The 21314-nt window shown below is 37.2% G+C and overlaps 1 protein-coding gene across 1 annotated transcript in view; it reads left to right on the forward strand.

The window, feature by feature from the left end:
- LOC124555552 (potassium voltage-gated channel subfamily H member 2-like) overlaps positions 1–20375 on the forward strand; it is a 1273976-nt gene extending 1253601 nt beyond the window's left edge. The window contains exon 9 of the mRNA XM_047129507.1: positions 18587–20375. Within this exon, the coding sequence (XP_046985463.1) occupies positions 18587–18661 (75 nt within the window). The 3' untranslated portion in view covers positions 18662–20375. The remainder of the gene's footprint in view (positions 1–18586) is intronic.
- Positions 20376–21314: the final 939 nt, after the last annotated feature.

The following is a 21314-nucleotide window of genomic DNA, read 5'->3' on the forward strand; positions in this document are numbered from 1 at the left end:
AGTTCTCGCAACTCACCTCCCAAAAGCAATAGAGGAATTCTGTTTTTGCATTCTGTTCAGCAGCAATCTGATGAGGCAAGGTAGGAAAGGAAAACTGTTTAACACCCCATCAGTGTCGAGGTTGTAAGAAATGGAATATAAGCTCAAGTTAGGGAAAGATAAGAAAGGAATTCAGCCATGTCATTTTCAAAAGGCCCATCCTGGCATTTGCCTTAAGATCACAGAGTACCTAAGCCAAGATTGTCAGGTGTGATTTGTGCCATCATTGCCATTAATGTGAACCCAGTGTCTTGTCAGTGGGATACCTTGCTCACTGCAGAGTACCAGTTTTATAATAAAGTGTTTATACCAGTCTTTTTGAAACATCCAACCATAATGCATGCAGTGTTTGTTGATATCAGCATATAGGTGGTGTACCTATAAAGTGACCAGTAGCATCATTACATACAGTATCATAAGTTCTGAGTGGGATTATTATACAGTTACTTTGATTCCACTTACTAAAATGGAACTCTTCCTTGTACTAAAATGGAATTCTTCATTGTTTTAAATATGATTATTGCACAGGGAATTAATGATGAAAACACAAATTAATTGCTTGAAAAATTTTGTTTGTTTATGGAAAAAGGAAACACATGGTGGAATAAACTCATTCTGCAAGAAGACCACATACTATACATCAGCAATGTATTTGTATTTATTTTTATTTATTTATTTATATACTTGTTCCATAGATCTGTACATGTGAGCAAGTCACTCAGATGTGGAACGTGTCAATGTACATAATAAAATAAATAGAATAAAGACATTTTTATAGTATTAATAACAGTGCACAAAAGTCACTTATTAGCTTAAAAACTAGTCAACATAAATGTGAAGATAGCAGTTTCATATTTAGGGCATTATTGCATCTATTTTAACCTTGAACAGTAATCAAAACTCTCCACTTTGGGTTTAAAAGTGACCCAAAAATGGAAATGAGAAAAACAGGAATTTTTACATTAGGGCATTATTACATTAGTTTAACAGTAAACAGTGTCAAAAAATTTAAAAACATCTTTCCAATCTGGGTTTTACTTATTTCTCTGAAAGAATTCCTCTAGTGAATAAAGTGAGGTCTCAAGTAAATAATTTCTCAAGCTACGTTTAAATACTGATGTACTACTCCTTATACTTTTGATGCTGTTGGGTAGGGAATTGAAAATTTTCGTTCCAGCGTATGTAGTCATCAGAGTTCTACATCACAGTCTTATAAACAAATGACACAGCTGCCATCGTTGACTAGTTCTGTGAAGTTCATGCACTTTTTAAACAAAACCACAAACAGCTGTGAGTATTGTGAATGCCATGAATCACCTACCAGAAGATCATTTTATAATTGTTGGTCATCCAAATTTCATGACCATTGCACTGTTCTCCTGATGAATCTGTCTCTGTTAAGAGTGTATTGTATAATAAATGCCTAGGTTTGGAAAGGGGAGATCCTGCTCAGAACAGATTTTCAGCATGAAATGCATCATTCATCACAGATTAATATACCCCAAAAACACAGTTGTAATGCTCATTGATTAAAAAAAAACTGTTAACTCTGCTGATAGGAAAACCCTAGATGAAGTAGTATGTGAATTTGGAGTTAAAACTAAATTGGCAAACCTAATTTGAGCGACATGGACAGACACAATCTGAAAAGGAAAATTTATGGTTGAGATATCAAGTCCTTTCAAAATAAATAATGGTGCCAGGTAGGGTGATGATTTATCTCCATTTCTTTCCAACTGTCTGATGGAAAAGATTGTAAGGATTTGGAATAAAAAACTGAAGGAATCCAAAATATCATCACTCATGCCAGGGAGAAGGAAAATACGGTGTTGAAGCAAAGTGCTTAACATTTGTTGATGAATTTGCCATTCTTTCTGAAAGACTGACAGATGCAGCGGTACAAGTTAATCTTCTGGAAGAGACAGCCAACAAGACAGGCTCAAGAATCTCTGCAGAGAAAACAAAATACACAAAAACACAAAAAGTGCACAAAAATATTTAATAACAGATATTTAGCAAATAGAAAAGCTAAAAAAATTCAAACATTTGGTGGAGACCATTCAAGAAAATGGCTTATAAAAATCTGTTTTAGAGGAAAGGATACACAAGATGGAAAAATCATTTGGTATAGCTAACACCACCCACAACAAGAAGTGCTTGTCTAAAAAATTTAAAATAAAGCATTACAGCACAGAAGTGAAGCCAGAATGCCTGTGTGTGATAGAACATCTAGTATTAAATTATATTAAATTACACTGAAGTGCCAAAGAAACTGGTATAGGCATGCATATTCTAATAGGGACACATGTAAACAGGCAGAATATGGCACCATGGTTGGCGCCATCTATATAAGACAAGTGTCTGGCACAGTTGTTAGATTGGTTACTGCTGCTACAATGGTAGGTTATCAAGATTTGAGTGAGTTTGAACATGGTGTTACAGTTGGCATACAAACAATAGGACACAGCATCTCCGAGGTAGCGATAAAGTGGGGATTTTCCCATACAGTCATCTCACGAATGTACCGTGAATTTCTGGAATCTGGTAAAACATCAAATCTCTGACATCACTGCGGCCAGAAAAAGATACTGCAAGAAAGGCTGGACCAACGATGACTGGAAAGAATCATTCAACATGACAGAAGTGCAATCCTTCTGCAGATTGCTGCAGATTTCAATGCTGGGCCATCAACCAGTGTCAGCATGCAAACTATTCAACGAAAAATCATCAATATTGGCTTTGGAGGCCAAAGGCCCACTCATGTACCCTTGATGACTGCATGACACAGAGCTTTATGCCTCACCTGGGCCCATCAACATCGACACTGGACTGTTGATCACTGGAAATGTGTTACCTGGTTGGACGAGTCTCGTTTGAAATTGTATCAAGCAGATGGACGTGTACAAGTATGGAGACAACCTCATGAATCCATGGACCCTGCATGTCAGCTGGGGACTTTCAAGCTGGTGGAGGCTCTGTAATGGTGAGGAGTGTGTGCAGTTGGTGTGATATGGAACCCCTGATATGTCTAGATACGACTCTGACAGATGACACTTGCGTAAACATTCTGTCTGATCATCTGCATCCATTCATGTCCATTGTGCATTCTGACAGCCTTGGGCAATTCCAGCATGGCAATGTGACACCCCACACATCCAGAATTGCTACAGAACGGCTCCAGGAACACTCCTCTGAATTTAAATACTTCTGTTGACCACCAAACTTCACAGACATGAACATTGTTGAACATATCTAGGATGCCTTGCAACATGCTGTTGAGATCTCCACCCCTCATACTCTTACAGATTTATGGACAGCCCTGCAGGCTTAATAGTGTCAGTTCCCTCCATCAATTTTTTAGATATTAGCTGAGTCCATGCCATGTCATGTTGCAGCACTTCTGCGTGCTCGCAGGCCCTACACAATATTAGACATGTGTACAAGTTTCTTTGGTTCTTCAGTGTATGAGTTTGGAATAAGCTTGGTAAATTAGAAATATTAATATGTTTCATATATTAAGTCCTCATAAAAATTCAGAGATTTGAAAATTAAGAAGTCATGTTGATACTCATCATAATTTAGGGAACACACTGGAAAAAATAAGAAGGAGAAGATTACTATTTTGTGGACATATTTACAGAATGGATGACAGTAGATTCACAATACAGATCTTCAAATAGTTTAGAGAAATAAAATCAACAACTACCTAGACTGAAGAGGTTAGGAAAGGCTTGTAAAGGAATAACACAGGAGAAGAAGTAGTATTGGAAAGAGAGATTGTTAGGGAAAAATTTCAAAACTGGAAGGGTTCCAAGGTGGGACAGAAAAGAAAAGTGGCAAAAAGTGATCTGAAGACAGGAAAATATATGTAGTGAAACAATGAAGGAATGCTGGAATAAAAGAAAAGAACAACAAATGATTAAGAATTTAAACTGAAGTGTAGATCCTAGATGACCTTAATGCATGAAGAAGAACAAGAGTTCATGCTGAAATAGCTCATTTGTGTGACTGTGCTGTGCATATGTTTTAGGGATGTGCTACTAGTTTCACTGCTGTTTTACTGTGTGATAAACTGCATTATAATGGTCTATCTGTTGGTAATAACCAGTTGTGAAGTTGTTTGCTTTCTCTATCAACCTCTTATTGCCCACTACAGATGTCAGTGGAATACAGATTGCACAGTGGACATCAGTTTTTGTTGCTTAATTACACGGCTTTTGAACACTCCATTGTTGCTGGTATTTGTGTGATTAAGGTTGAGCACTTTGCCCTTCAACAAATACTGGAAACCAGCTCTCTATTATAATATTAACATGCACTGTATACTAACAGATTAATTCCATTGCTACTAGTCACCTACTGCATGGTGATTTCTTGTGAACATTATGTAACCAACCAACTAATCAACCTCATCATCCTGTAAACTCACTGATATAAGTGACTTTTAAATCATAGGATGGACTGAATAAAGATAACTACTCATCACAGTGGAGGTATAGAATTCAACTGAATTGTATTATTATGACTAAGACCTCAGAGGTCATCTGTGTGTGTGTGTGTGTGTGTGTGTGTGTGTGTGTGTGTGTGTGTGTGTGCATTGATGCTTGCAATGCCTCAGGTGACCTCTATAATATTGACACTCTTATTACAGGGTAATATTGTCGCAGAAAATACTGAGTAGCACAGTCACTGTAGTGTAGGGGTTATGATACTAGACTGTTGCATGGAGGGTCGTGAGTTCAAAAGTCGCCTGAACTGAAAAATTTTAATTTGTATATTCAGTTCGAGTACATTCTAGAAGTATCCACAAATGTCAAGAATCATTGTGCTGGAATGTTCTGTAATTGTATATATACCATATGTGTTCTGGCCGGAGGCAGTTTTCTCTGCACTCTTGTATGTGTAAGTGCTGAATAAACCTTTGTTAAGTGAAGTTAGTGTTCGTCATTTATCTAATTACACCTTCTTCTACGTGACATTATTCTGGTGGAGTCACTGGGTATTGGAACTTGTGATAGCGCACATTATCGATGACACAGTGGCTCCCATCAGGCCATGGCAGAGCCACTGTTTACATGTCGAGAAACCTGAGTTCGAGCCATATTCAACAGATCGCAATCTATCAGAGACAGAAGGAGAAGAGGACATTACGATGACAGCAACTGTGTGCCACCACATGACACATCCTCTGGGGTTCTCTAGTGACGATGGCTAAGATTCAAACAAGTGGCTGAAGGTATATGAGCATATAGCCAAATTTAACAAATGGGATGACACCGTGTGTGTGGCTAACATATTTTTCTACTTGGAGGGCACTGCCAAGCAATGATATGAGAACAACAAGGAGAAGTTCCCAAGCTGGGAAGTATTCCAGGTGGAACTGCGCAAGTATTTCGGCGGCACACAACGACAGAAGTGCAAGGCTGAAGATGAATTAAAGTGCAGGGCTCGGTGTCCAGAAGGAACTACAACATCCTATATTCAAGACGTCTTGGAGCTGTGTAAAATAGTGATCCTAGAATGAAGGAGGAAGATAAGGTTGCACATCTCATGAAGGGTGTTCCTGAGGACATGTATCAGGCTCTACTCCTGCAGGATGTTTCGACAGCAGACAACTCCATAAAATGGTGCCAGTACATCGAGACAATACATCAAAAAACAATTACACGCGAGAAGTTTGGACAGCTTCCAAATGTCATATCGATGTCTGTGATGGAGGAAGGGACTGATTTCACAAGTGTTCTTCGTCAGATAGTGAGAGAGGAAATTCAGAAGGCACTCGGAGGGCACAGCGAGCAAAAAACTGAGAGCCTCAAGAGGTCATAAGGGAGGAAGTGGAACAGAAAATGAACCCAATCTCTCTTCCTTCATTTCCCTTTAAAACAGTGAAAAAGTTACGTTCCTATAATGCCGAATGAGGAACCTGTTTGGACACCAAGGAAGACTGATGTCTGGAGGACCCAGGATAACTAATCAGTATGTTTCCACTGCGAACAACTGGGACATGTGATGCACTATTGTCAAAAAAGGTGGCAGATATTTGATGATGCCCATGCTAGAAGACAGCAGACCGATCTTAGCCGACGTCAACTCCGGGACGATAAAGATGAACAAGAAGATGTAGGTGCAGGACGATGTAGGTCACCATCGCCGCAAGCTAGCTGCTGGAAGGAACGCTCCCCAACATGCTGAGCAAGGTCTCCACCACCATTTAGAAGCTTCAGCCGACCACCTAGCCACTGCAACCTGAAAAACTAAAGGGTGCGACCTTCCTTTGAGGTGAGACCACAGAAGAGAAAAATCCTCCATCATCGATCAATAGAAAAATGATACGAAACTACGTTGATATCTTCATGGATGGCCGACCAGCCCAAGCTCTTGTGGACTCTGGAGCATCATATTCAGTCATTTCAAAGAAGTACTGTCGCCAGTTGCAGAAAACCGTATTCTTCAACAAAAGAACATATCTCCTTGAAGGTGTCTATTGGGAAATATGTAAAACCTACAGGAAGATGTGTAATTTGAGTCGGTATAAGTGGCCACACACAGCCCTTAGAATTCATCATCTTACAAGAGGGTAGTCAGGACGTCATTCTTGGATGGGACTTTTTGAAAGCTTCTCAGGCAATTATAGATTGCAATCGCTTGAAGATTATGCTAGACAAGATGAGATACAGTGGAGACTATGTGAGCAGGATGAAGTGATCATTGCAGTCAGCACTAGAAAGGTAATTGTCATGTGTCATGCCATGCATCAACCTATGGATCTTGTAGTGGAATGTAAGAGAAGCATATCACTGAAGAATAACTTGGTCATCCCACCATCTGTCATCTCATTTAATAACAGATTCGGTGAATTGTGATAGTTAACTGTCGCCGAGAACCGCAGATCCTTCCAAGATACATGTGTGTAGCAAACACTGAGCCGTTAATTGCTGAACAGTTGAGCATCATAGAAACCTCCCATGCTGAGTCTGTGGGTGAAATTAGCACTACCACTATGAGACAAAATCTTCTAGCCCGACTATCACCAGATCTCACTAAGGAAAAACAGAAGAAGCTACTTGCCATTCTTCAAGAGTTCTCTGAATGCTTCAGTCCACAGGTGAAGAGCAAATGAGACAAATCGACGGTGGAGCACCGGATTAGCACTGGAGACCATCAACCAATAATCCAGAGAGCATACTGTGTATCAGCAACGGAACATCGAATAATTCACAATGAGGTAGAGAAAATTATGATGAATGACATCATTCAGCCTTCGCAGAGCCCATGGTCGTCACCAGTGGTTCTCGTCAGGAAGAAGGATGGCAGTTGGCACTTTTGTGTTGATTACAGGAAGCTTAATAAAATAACTAAAAAGGATGTTTACCCTCTTCCATGAATTGATGATACACTAGATTGTCTGAAAGAGGCTAAGTTTTTCTCAACCATGGACATGCACTCGGGATAATGTCAGGTCGAAGTAGATGAGGCTGCTCACAAGAAAACTGCGTTCACAACCCATGAGGGCTTGTATGAGTGTAAGGTAATGCTGTTTGGTTTGTGTAATGCAACAGCAACTTTTGAACGGATGATGAATAATCTTCTACGTCACCTGAAGTGGACGATGTGCCTTTGTTATTTAGCTGACATTATAGTGTCCTCAGAAACATTTGATGCACACATAAAAAGACTGAGGGCCATTCTTAAGTGTCTCCAACAAGGCAGACTGGAACTTAATCCAAGAAAGTGTCTCTTTGGAGCAAAAGAAATCAAAATACTTGGACACCTTGCTTCAAACGAAGGTGTGCAGCCAGACCTAGAAAAGGTGAGATCTGTGATGGAATTTCCTATTCCTAAAAGTATTAGAGATGTGAGAAGCTTCCTCAGATTATGTTCTTATTACAGTTGTTTTGTATCAAAGTCAGGCCACTCCAAGAGTTCTTAAAAGCCAATGCTAAATTTATCTGGAGTGGTACTCAACAAGATTGTTTCAATGTGATGCGAAAAGCTCTTATGTCTGACCCTGTACTTGGTCTGTATGATGAGAGAGCACCTACAGAACTACACACAGATGACAGTGGGTATGTGATCGGTCCTGTTCTGGTGCAAATTTTGGATGGAAAAGATTAGGTTAGCCTGTGCTTCTAGGACACTTACAAAAGTCGAGAGAAACTACTCAACTACAGAAAGAGAGTGCCTTGCTGTGTTCTGTGCCATGTGCAGATTTCGACAGTATCTCCATGGAAGGCCATTCACGGTTGTTACAGACCATCATTCACTTTGTTGGTTGACAGGTCTTAAGGATCCAACAGGACGACTCGCCAGGTGGGCACTACATCTTCAAGAGTATGACATAACCATAGTGTACAAAAGTGGAAGAAAACACCAAGATGCTGACTGTCTCTCAAGAAACCCTGTGCAAGACCATCAAGACTTTGATGAAGATAGTGACTGTCTCACTGCACTCCAGGATCTCTGTGCTGAGCAGAAGAAGGACGACAAGACATCTCAAATTATGCTTGCCTTAAATTGGTCAAAGGATGTGAAAGGAGAATTTAAGGTAGTTAATGGAATACTTTGCAAGAAAAACTTTGATCTGTTTGGAAAGAGGTGGCTAAACACATGCGCTTCCTGAGGCTGGACATTTAGGATTTATTAAGACATATGATAGGATCCGCAAGAGATTTTTCTGGCCAGGTTTATTGAGGAGTGTCCATCACTATGTGTCACACTGTCAAGAGTGCCAGAGGACAAAGGCAGTTCATCCGAAACAACCCGGCCGACTCATTCCAATTCCACCAGCTGAAACGCCTTCCTATCGTGCTGGGATTGACCTCCTTGGATGATTTCCAACGTCTGCTAGTGGCAATACATGGATTATTGTTTGCACTGATTATCTGACGCGCTATGCCATTACAAAAGCTGTGAAAACAGCCGAAGCATTCGAGGTAGCCAAATTCATCAGAGAAGACATTGTATTAAAACACGGTGCCCCAAGGTTGTTAATTACAGATCGAGGGAAAGTTCTTCAATCGAATCTTGTGACAGAGATAAACCGTTAGTCCAACATTACCCATCACATGACGACTGCCTACCATCCACAAACTAACAGGCTTACTGAATGCCTTAATAAGGCCTTGGCTGACGTGCTATCAATGTTGGTCAATGTTAAGCAGAGCAACTGGGATGAGGTGCTACCTTTCATGACGTTTGCCTACAACACTGTCAAACAAGACACCACAGGATTTACACCATTTTTCCTGGTGCATGGGCGTGAGGCAGAAATGACGATGGACACTGTGTTTCCGTTACATCCTGATGACGTGGACGATGACTACATTTGCCAGGTGTTAACCAGAGCTGAGGAAGCTCGGCAGTTAGCTCAACTCCGCACACCGCAAGCTCAAGAAAACGATCACCAAAGGTATGACATGAGCCACCGCCCTGTTGTCTACCAGCCTGGTGAACTCGTCTGGATCTTCACTCCTGTTCAGAAGATTGGTCTCTCTGAGAAGCTCCTCAGGCACTACTTTGGACCTTATAAGGTTGTAAGACAGTTGTCTGATGTTACTTATGAAGTTGAAGATTTCGACCCCCAACACAATACGACGAAATATCAGAGATACTGTCCATGTCCTTCAAATGAAGCCCTATAAGGATCCTGCAACCCAGGGTAAATTCGAAGCTCCAGCAACAGGCAACAAGCAGAAAGGTGATGATGAGTGTAGCAGCAAGGGAAGTTCTAATAAGATCACTGCCAGGGAAAACAAAAGTCATCGGGAGCCGTAGTATACGAGACCGATGACTCGTTCCCAAACTAGGAGGACGTAACACCGAGATGCTGTTCTCTTAAGGAGGGAGCAATGTCACAGAAAAAGCTGAGTAGCACAGTCACTGTAGTGTAGTGGTTATGACACTAGATCGTTGCATGGAGGGTCATGAGTTCAAAAGTAACCTGAACTGCAAAATTTTAATTTCTATATTTCGTGCAAGTACATTCTAGAAACATCCACAAATGTCAAGAATAATTTTACTGGAATGTTCTGTACCTGTATATATACCATATATGTTCTGGCTGGAGGCAGTTTGCTCCATGCTCTTGTACGTGCAAGTGCTGAATAAACATTTGTTAAGTGAAGTTAGTGTTCGTCATTAATCTAATTACATCTTCTTCTATGTGGCAGTATGAACAGTATGAAATGAAGACAGAATAAAATTCCTGGTCTAAGAAAGTAACTCATTTTATTATCTTAAAATGTATCATGATATGTACATGGCATTTTTTCAAAAATGGTGTTCAAGTTGGAAACAATAAATCAAATTCAGATTTATTAAAACTTAGAACTCTCTAGATACTTGTTTGATGGTTTCCTTAAACATATTTTAGGATTTCTCTTTTTAAAACCAGAAACCCCTTCTCCTCCAGCCATTTTGGTAATTTTATTGAAATTGTGCTTAAGGTGTAGTTTTCAGACAAGGTCATAGTTAGTTCACTGCTACTCAACCTGGGAAATGCCGAAGAATAATTGTGCAAATACAGTCACATGATTGACAAATTCTTGTTCTTATCCAGGAATAAAACAGATCTTCTCCCCAGAAACAGTTTCTTACCTGAATTTTAATCAATCATAATGTGTAATTCTTAGTATTTCAGCTCCTTTGGTAAACTGGTCAGTGATCTCCATGACTTCATAAACTTAATGCCTTTTTCATAGTTTCTTTAGTCCATTTAGCCCTCTCTAATTTTCTTTTTCTTGTCCACACCATTTGAAATTAGATATAAGACCTTACTTCAGTGTAAACAACTTTTTCTGAAGTGTATAGGATGGAGAAATATCAACATCCTGTCGATATTGTACCATATTTGTCTGTCAGTATTACCCTACTCAAACATCATGGAGACCAGACTTTAATGGCTTTGCAAATACTCAAAAATTTACAAAACTCATGCAGAAAACATATTACCTACCTACGCATATCATAGTTACATGTTTAAATGCTTATCTCAGCCTAAGCATGAACCAAAAATAATATCAAAATGCAATTAATATTAATTTTTAGTGCTACAATGAGGCTGTCATTTACAAGAACTCATCACTTCTGCACCACACTTCTGGCATCATCGGCTATGCGGCAACACTATCTCTGATTGATTACAGCACTGCTCATCTGAAAAAAATGATAGTTTCAGTATTTCCTGATATATCAGTATCCCTCTCCCCTCACTGCCCCCAGCCCGATCCACTGGTCTCAATTCAGTAGTTCAGATTAAGATCATGTAGTCATATTCCAGTTAGACATGCTTACAGCCACATACATGTTCATGCAAACACACACACACACACACACACACACACACACACACACACACACACGCATCCACATGCACATACACAGCCCCTCATCAATGCAGCACACGCACACATACACAGCCCATCATCAATCCAGCACAGCAAGTGTGTGTGTGTGTGTGTGTGTGTGTGTGTGTGTGTGTGTGAGAGAGAGAGAGAGAGAGAGAGAGAGAGAATTCATGAATACTAGTTATAAGTTCTGGTTTGTGTATATTTTCACTACCTCCATAGTATACGTGGTGAATGACCATAATTACTCATTCCATCATTTGTATTCCACAAACGTTTTCCATCATGATATTAAGACATTTTCACACTTAGGTGGCAGCAGGAAGTTTATTGTTCTTTTGTACAGAAAATTCTGCTAACTGCCATATAAGTTATTGTGCAAAATAGCGGCTTTTGAGAAGTAATAGTTTCACTGTTAACCTTCACTCACTTTGTGTTATTGAAAAATGTATTGAAAATGCTTATCATTTACCATTTACTTACTAATTTCAGATTATGTACAACGTTTTTATTCATTTTGTACTCATTGCTATGCAGAACTGAATTTACTGTGTTTCCTCGAAATTAAAGAAGACAGTGTATAAAGTCTTTTTACTTGTTACTTCTCTGAACCTATCTGTATCTGTTTTAGGAGTGATCAACTATTTTATGACTTAATGCTCATGATGTATGAAATGGGCTGATACTAATATGTATGAGGAACATGGTCTGTTGAAAACTGGACCTTGTGTGATTCAAGCAGTGCTCTCCCACTGGCCAAAAATATTTACTGTTGCTTTAATTGAATTTGTTGTCTTAACTTTCTTTATCCGTTGGTTGATTTCTGGATGAATGAGTCAGTTGCCACACTCAGTTTGTTTTATAGCAATTTGTTTTAAATTATACAATTCACATAAATGTCACCTGGTATTGTTTTCTTTAGTAATACCTTCTAATGTTTGGAGAATGAATTTCTAAATTATATTTTCATTAAGCAACTGTTTACTAATTGTTTTATTATTGTCAAGATGAAACATTAGTTTGGAGAGCTGTTCCGTCTTAAAAATTTCAAGAACCTTTGGCAGCAGTGGAACAAATAGGTATATAATTACAGTGGTCCAGTCATATATCTTATAAAGTATTTAAGGATGATGCAGTTTTATGCTCTGAAATGTCACAGGTGGACAACAAAGGAACTGATAATTACTTATTTTGAAAAGGGATCCCTAGCGACACTTCCAAATACATACAGATTATCATTTATCATTTACAATCTTTTTATTCAGATTTTCTTATTTTTTGGATGGCTGCTCTTTCTTTCATTGCACAATATCAAATGTATTTTTAATTCTTTTGGATTATTAATTTGACACATAATTTGCAAAATCCTGTCCTTTCTAGTAACTGTTGTTAAGCCTTTTAAGTAACTTTCCATAATACAATGGAGTAATCTGTACAGACAAGACAGTTCTCTAGTATTAGGATAATGCTGTAATTATTCTACTTCATAAAAAGAGAGGCAGGCAGTGTGCAAAATATATACTAAAATTGTTGTCCGCTGTCTAAAAAAAACATTATATTGCAACAGATTGAAGGAATGAACTGTCTGTGAGAATGGATATATCACAATGAATTATTTTCAGGTAATGAAAAAAATTGTAGATCAAAACAATGAGTATGAAAACCACATTTCGTGTGGTTCTGATAATATATTTGAGTCAGTTTTTATGAAATTTTTACTAACAATCATGGGGAAACAAGACAATCATTCAAGTAATGTTGGTACACTGAAGAAAATATGCATCTGTGTTACAATTAACATTACACTTTGTCAGGATAGTGAGAAATTCAGAACTGAAAGAGGAGTAAAGCAGGGAGATTCCATTCCGTTATACCTATAAGTAACAGTTCTAGAAGAAGTTTCCAGAGGCTTACAGCTTACAAAATGAAGGGCGAATACGGGTTAATGGAAGATATCCAAGCCATCTTAATTGTGCTAATGATGATGAGTTGTTTTCCTCAAGTGCAAATACACTTCAATAGTGAATGGAAGACCTTTATAGAGTGAGTTCAAAACCAGGCCTGAAAAACAGTTACAATAAGGAAGTAGCTTGTAATCACTACACTGAAAAGATATTTGTACAAAATGAAAGAAACCATAAGACAAGTTGATAAATTTTTGTATTTAAAGCAGATGAATGGCTCTGTAGATGGCAAAGAAATAAACAGAAGAGTAAAACTGGTGTGAGAACAAGAAAATTTACAATCAGTTTATATTATCAGTTTTGACTTATGGCAGACAGACATTGACTTCTAATGTGAAAGCTGTTAAAAAGCTGTGTACTTCCAGGAGAGAGAAGATAACAAACAAATGGATCAGGACATGAAATGGGTAGAAGTAGCACATGTAATCAGTCGAATCAGTGATAGATGGAACAAGGAAGTACTTTGCTAGATTGCAAGACAGAAGAAAAGACTGAGACAGTAATCTAATAATAGGTGGGGGTATTACAGTACTGGTATATAAGAAAATACCATGGAGAACATGGATGCATTTAGCTGAAAGCCATAGGGCATGGAAAAGTATGGAGGCAGCCTTTATTGAGGTAGCAGATGTCTAATGGCTGATGATCACAAAGTAGCTTCATAGGTATCCATCAAGGTTCTTCAGTGATAGACCAGTAATGTATTGTTTGTCTTAAGTTCTTAAGTAACTATTCACCACAATCAGACACTACTTCTGACACAGGTTAAGAATTTATGTGCTTAGTTTAATTTTCTTCTTTAAGATATTATCCATCTGGATTTACTGTTTTGCTGTAAGTGTGTTGCTAAACATTCTACTACTTGAGTCCAATAATTGCAACAATTAAGTGAGCATTGAGAATAGATCTGTATTAAATAAATGTCCGGGTGAAGGAAAATGAAACTACTCATTAAGAAATCATAGATAGTAGTGATTAAATGACCAGTAATGAATTTAGTTTTCACACAAGGCCCCTGTCTATTATTTTGGAATATCTGACAGTACTGTGGTAATCCATTATCAAATGGAAAACTCAAATAAAAATGATAATATATTAAACCTCTGCCTTGTTTGGATAATAGCTATTTTCTGATACTTTGCTGAGATACAGATGAAAGCAGTTATGTATCCCTCCATATCATTATAAACCTACATGGTGCTTTATGAATGACTCAAGCATATGTGCTGTGCATAACATACTCATTCTATATACCATATAATTGTTGGCCGATACTGTATCAGTGGATTGGCATTTAATATTTCATCCATATAGCTTACCAGGGGATGTGCAACTGAGCCATCATTTACAAGCAAATAAGAATAACAACTGCTTGTCTTATTGGCCCCTGTATGACGAAATACAGGAAAATACTGACTTGTGGTTACACACGTTAGAGATCTGAAAGGGCCTGTTTGCATTGATCGACCTATTTCAGTTCCAACTGAACACTTCTGTCTCATGCAAAAACAATAACAACATTAATAACGATACACAATTGTTGCTAGTTCCCTCTTAACTACCAGAAACCACTGATTTCTCCATGAGAGACTTTCAGAATTATCTTAAGAGCTGCACTTCATGACACAAAGTGCTAATGTTTAGGTATGAATTCCAATTTTTTGTTTGATGGTCTAGCAAAGAGACAGTGTATGGAGACAAGAAACTAAATGAAAAAAAAATTATAGTTTACGAATTGATAATGAAACTAAAAACAAGTTCTTCACTTCTCAGTGTTGCAACAGAATTGAAAGCAATGACTCAAGCAGCAATCAGGATTTTTATGTGTGGAACTACATATGCCTGTTTTTGTTGTCACTGTCAGAATTCTGATTCCTGATAAATTCTCTTTGAATAATTCTTAAGTTATTAGCAAGAGGTAGATTTCAACAATGTCTGATGATTAAAATTCCAATAATATTTTTCAAGCTTGTTTTTCTCTTTCTTTGGCATTACTCTCACTGATGATGTTAATAAAATTTGGTGGCCTTCTGTGAAAATTAGGTACCCATTGTGTGTGCAGTGCATAACATAGGAATTTATTAAACCCAGTTAGGAAGCAGCACTAAAGTTAGTGGAATGTGTTGTGGCATATGATAACAGTTATGGTTCTGAGCACTGTAACAAAGTTAGACTGTTTTTGTGAATTGTTTTTCTTGGTGTTTCCCAATATCATTTAAGGCAAATGTCAGGCTGGCTCCTTAAACAGTACCTTGGCTGATTTCTTTGATTGCTCTTATTGAACTGCTAATAGGACCTTGGACTTAAACTCTCCTTTAGAATTTTGGAAATACTCACGAATATGTATCTAGGTCAAAACATAAGTGAGTGATAACCATTAATTTGAGCATGCAACATTGATGATATAAGGCTGAGAGTCTGAATTTTATGTTCCTCGTCACTAGCTGCACAACCTTGGGAATATTATGCTGTTAACTAGTAACCTCCCGTCCATGATCTTCTCATCCTTGAGACAATTGATGCATGTGATAATTAACAAGGGGAACTTGCCATCGCACTCAGGTTTAGTGGTAAGATGGCCCAGTGGATAGCCCATCAAAACCTGAACACAGATAAAGTATGAAAACAGGCAGAAGGTGCACTGAACTTTAAAAGAAAAAAAAAGGCCAAATAAAAACAGTGAATGGTCCAAGCTTAAAAAGTGCAATATCGAAATAAATTGAACAGCTGTAGTGTCATGGTTAATTGTTTCAGTGTTGAATGGTAAAGTGTAGGAGCTGTGTTCAAAATTCCTTCATGCCATTTATTTTAATTTTATTTTTTGCCCAACATTATGAACTTTCCGTCTGGTCAGTGAAATGTTTGTTCTCTTTCTGTAGTCTTGGCAGTTGTCATACTATACATTGGTCATAGAATATGAGGCATGTTGTAAGAATACATTACAATCGGAAGTAAATTTGATGAATAGTGAAAGCAGATGAAATAGCACATACATGTCTCACAGAAATGAAAGCAACAAATAAATGGGTGTGAACTATGTTACAACAGAGGGATTCGAGGGTCAAAACTTCAAAAATGGAACACAACTTCGAAAACATTAAAAACAAATGTTTTGATAGAGCACAGAGAAACTGTGTGATTGTGAAACTGTTGCGTTCATTTGTTGCAGCTTATGTGACTACGTATTATGTTTTCATCATTTCCTTGGTTGTGATCACATTCACATTCATACGAACACCTAACTGGGGCGAGGAGGCATACCTCACTCACTTACCAGATGTACAAATTAGGTGCATTGATAAGAAATTCCTATCATATGACACATGTACTGTCACTAATGCTGTGTATGACATACCATACATATTTTCCAGTAGAGGATTTGGTTGGCTTAACAGTAGAGGATTTGGTTGGCTTAATACCATTTCATGAAATGTTTGCGGTTCCCATTTCAGCTTCTAATAGAGTAGTTGTGCAGAATTGGCTGTCGTTATTGGTCCCTACCCTACACCTCACTGTTGAAAACAAACGTTAGAACATGACACAGACTTAAATTTGAATACATCGAACAGAAAAAATAAATAAATAAAAATAATTTGAATACTTTGGCACAAGAGAGGTCTTTACACAAGTTGCCTGCTTGGCAATCCAACACCATGAACATTTATCCATGATGCTGTTGCTGTTTCATGCTGCTCTGTATTGCACTTCTAGTCCTTGGGCTGTTCACTTTTCCTATTTATTTATTTATTTTCCAGAAAACGTTCTTCTGGTTTTCATGCTTAATCTTTGTTCAGTGTTTGATGGGCTGTCCACTGGTCCCTCTCTCACCACTCAATCTGAGGGGGGTTTGATGGGGAGTTTCCCTTGTTACCAATATGGTTTTCATAAGTTTTTACAACAGCCACTCTAGTCTCCTCCATTCTCCGCTCTGGCTCTCAAACTGCTATCCTCCCGCCTCCCCACTTTCACTCCCCACCACAAATTTTCTCTCTCTCTCTCTCTCTCTCTCTCTCTCTCTCTCTCTCACACACACACACACACACACACACACACACACACACACACACACACTTGCTGCGCTGCATTGATGTGAGGGGCTGAGAGAGAGAGAGAGAGAGAGAGAGAGAGAGAGAGAGAGAGAGAATTTGTGGTGGGGGGTGAAAGTGGGAGGGGGGAGAAACACACACACACACACACACACACACACACACAGAGCTGTCATTTAATTGACTAATTTTCATTATCAACTGGCACATGGGAAATGCTGAGCTCAACTTTTAACTAATACAAATCATCTCATGGTATTTTGGTTGGTAGGGATGTTGGAGAATTCGGGGAAGTACTCCAATGGAGTTGAGTCTTGCAGTTTTTTGTTTGCATACTTCATTTCAGCAACATCATGAACAAAATTATTTTATTAATTAAGCAGTAGCTATATGTAAATATTTTTAGAGATATTAGGCAATTCCTCAAAAAAGATTATGTAAAGAGTGATTTTTCCCATGATGGTAGGTTTTCTACCAGCAATGATGGAACTAATGTTAATAAAATAAATGTTTCTGACCAGTTTAGCTGTCAGTTTCATAATTAGTTATCCAATTGGCGGTAAAAAGCCTGAACTTTTTGCAGCAGTTTGATCTAAACACACTATGTAACTGTTAGGTAGGATCTCATATAAAGTGAATGTAGTTTGTTCTGAGTCATCATGGAAAAGTAAAAATAAAAAAAGAACAAAAACAATGTTGTCTGAGCGACAAATGACAAAGGAGAAAATATGTGTTGCTTACAAACTTACATCATCAGAAACGAATTTGAGTGCTACAGAAAGTGAATTAATAATATGGGGAGAAAATTATAGTACTTTAACAGCTCCCAAGGGAATGGTAAAGAAATATAGAAAAGATATTACCATTAGAATAATTAGTTAGACATTTCTATCCTTACACATAGCAACTGGTGCATTGTTTGCTGTATGTTGTTGGTAGAATGCACGTCAGTTTGTGTAGAAACTTGTTTCCTCTAACCAGCAGAAATTTAGTTTCAGCTGTGAATAAAGTTCTTAGTGAAATTCTAATACAACACTTTTAACTTAACAACATACATATATTTCCATGGAATAATCCACTAATATTATCACTCTAACTACAGAATTTTTGCATGATGTACTTCACTTAACAATCACAAAGTTAGTGGAAGGAAATTTGAAGACTCTGTCATGTGCTATAATTTGTGTTTCAGATTAATTTCTCCAGAATGCTTCATCATCAGAATACATCTTGGGAGTTACTGTACAAGAGTCATTATTGTGTGTAGTTATGTTGTTATGTCTGCATTGATGAAATTGTTAGTACATTTGTTGAAGGTAGTTGAAGTCTATGTGACACTAAGGTAATACATTTCAAATGTGGAAATAAAATATTTAAATATAAAGTAGTTTTTCATTTATTTCATTTATGAGATTTATAGAGAGTTAAATAAATGATAGAGTGCATAATATATACATATGCATGCATTGCACTTATTATGAGAGACACTTTATGTACTTCATTGTGAAAAGGAAATGTAAGATTGGTATATTCTTGCTGCTGTTCATGATACTGAAACTGCAAGTCTCAGTGGGCACTTGGACACATAATTTAAAATTAAGTGCTTAGCATGTCTGGGCACTGTCACTAAGTTTGTACCTGACTTGTGTAAGGCTTTGCAGAAATCACTTTGTGTGTGTGTGTGTGTGTGTGTGTGTGTGTGTGTGTGAGAGAGAGAGAGAGAGAGAGAGAGAGAGAGAGAGAGAGAGAGAGAGAGATACAACATATATGAGTATTTCTGGCTATACTGATGCAGTATGCTACAGTTACAGTCAAACAGTTTTATAGATTGTGCTCTCATTTTTTTACCCTGGAAATAATTGTAAACATACTTGAAAATAATGTTCCTGACATTACTCATTTATTTGTACTGTAGTTATAGACTTCACTGACTTTTCGAAACTGTAATATCAATATATTTTAGTTGTAATTTTGAATATAATGAAGTGAATTCAATGCTTGAATTCATAGGTATATAGTGTGGTGAAAATGCTAATTTATGTGAATTAAATGATCATGTGTTTTTAGTAAATTTAGCTTTGTTGAGTTTGTTTTAAAAGTTTACTGCTGCTTCTTAATATTTATTTGACTCAGTTGGCTACTATTTATTTCATAATATTCAGTGCTGGAGCATATTGCTTTGTATTTGATTCTACATCAATATTGTTGCCTCTCACCCAACTTAGTGTCTTCAGTGACACATTACTGAGTGCTAGTTGGCACGAATAAATTTTAAAATCCTTTTCGAGTTAAAAGGGGTACACAAGAAATATAGAAGTTAAATGCACCGATTTTTTCCTTGTTTATGTTGGAGCTGTGTAAATTAAGTGTAACTGTTTTATAAATACTGACCTAGAAGGGATCTTCTTAGTTTGTTTAAATCATATTCACATTGATTTAAGTTTTGATGTGTTGTAAACAGTTTTGGGATTACAACTGTTGTCCACTTTAAAATAAAGTGCTGCGATAATGAAGATCAAAGTAATTTTAGTTTATGGATAATACTGGTGCACATTGTCTATTTTGTACCTCTACAAAAACCCCAGCAGTTTCAATTTGCTCTGTTTGTGAAATCTTTAAGCAAAAGAGACGTATTTAAGAGCATTCACTTCTGCAGAGAGAGGGATATGTTGGATGCATTAAATGTGCCAAAACACAAATTTGTCTGACCCATTTAGGTGCAATGACTTGACAAGTTTGATGTTAAATTGTCAGAACATTTTAAATGTCCTCATCTTCATTGATAACTGAGATTATGTCATTTTGTATTTGCATTGTGAAATTAATTTGGAGACATTTGTAAATCAGGGCTGTCTCTTTAATCTGGTGTAACTTCAATGATTTTCAAAGTATGAATATGTCATTTTGCTAGTAGCCATATTCAAATGAAGATAAAAAAATACATGTACAGTTGTATTTTTGTTTCATCTTGTGTTTTACTATAGTTTTCTATGAAGACCAGTCCCATCACAGTATTATCTTTCCTCTTTGTCTTTAGGCATTATGTTTTATTTCCTTATTGTCATATGAAAGGTGTTTATTTATTTATTTTTTTTCTCCTCTCAGTTTTGTCAATCTTTTAGCTCCTCCGAGGGGCATAGTTTCAAAGCTAGGTGTCACACTAGAAATCAATTTGCTATTGCTATTCTTCAGTTTTCAACAGCATCACATTACATTAATAAAATGAATGATATTCAACTTGTAGGATCTTCTGGGGTATGGAAAGATGTCATAGATGGACATTTTCTTTAATTTGGGCACAATATACAGAATGACATAAAGTTGTGTAATATATTATATTATAATATTGCTGATATGGAATATTGTATAATCAAAAACATTCTAACAAAAGCTTAATTCATTTCACTGTAGTTTTAAGAATCACTGTAGGATAGTCCTCAAAAGAGAAGGTAATGATTAGTTTGCTCATTGAAAGTTTCAATTTTCTCCTAAATCCTATTTTATTTCTCATAAGACATTTAATATTGTCTGGCAAGTTGATGAAAAAGGTGTGTACCCATGTAGCTGACTCTTTTTCCCCATTGATGCTAAATCAATGAAGGTTGCAGATATTACATTAGTTCAGGTATTATGATCATGTTTTGTGCTTTCTTATATAGTAAATATAATGCTAACCATTAAGAACATTAATTGGTATAGATATTGTGGAATGGTTCTCAGTATACCATACTGTTTGAGACTGTGTCTGAACAATGGTGTTGCTAATAAATCTAGATTATATCATGCTGTTGTGTTCCAAAGATGATGTGGTTGTAAGTGATGTTTCTCACAAAAATGTTTCTGTAGCTCAGTGGTAAATCAAAACATGTAGAATACACTAGTTGCTTCATTTATTAATCGCCTATGCTTGTAATTATGCA

Source organism: Schistocerca americana, chromosome X, assembly GCF_021461395.2.
Source record: "Schistocerca americana isolate TAMUIC-IGC-003095 chromosome X, iqSchAmer2.1, whole genome shotgun sequence".
NCBI classification, from domain to species: domain Eukaryota; kingdom Metazoa; phylum Arthropoda; class Insecta; order Orthoptera; family Acrididae; genus Schistocerca; species Schistocerca americana.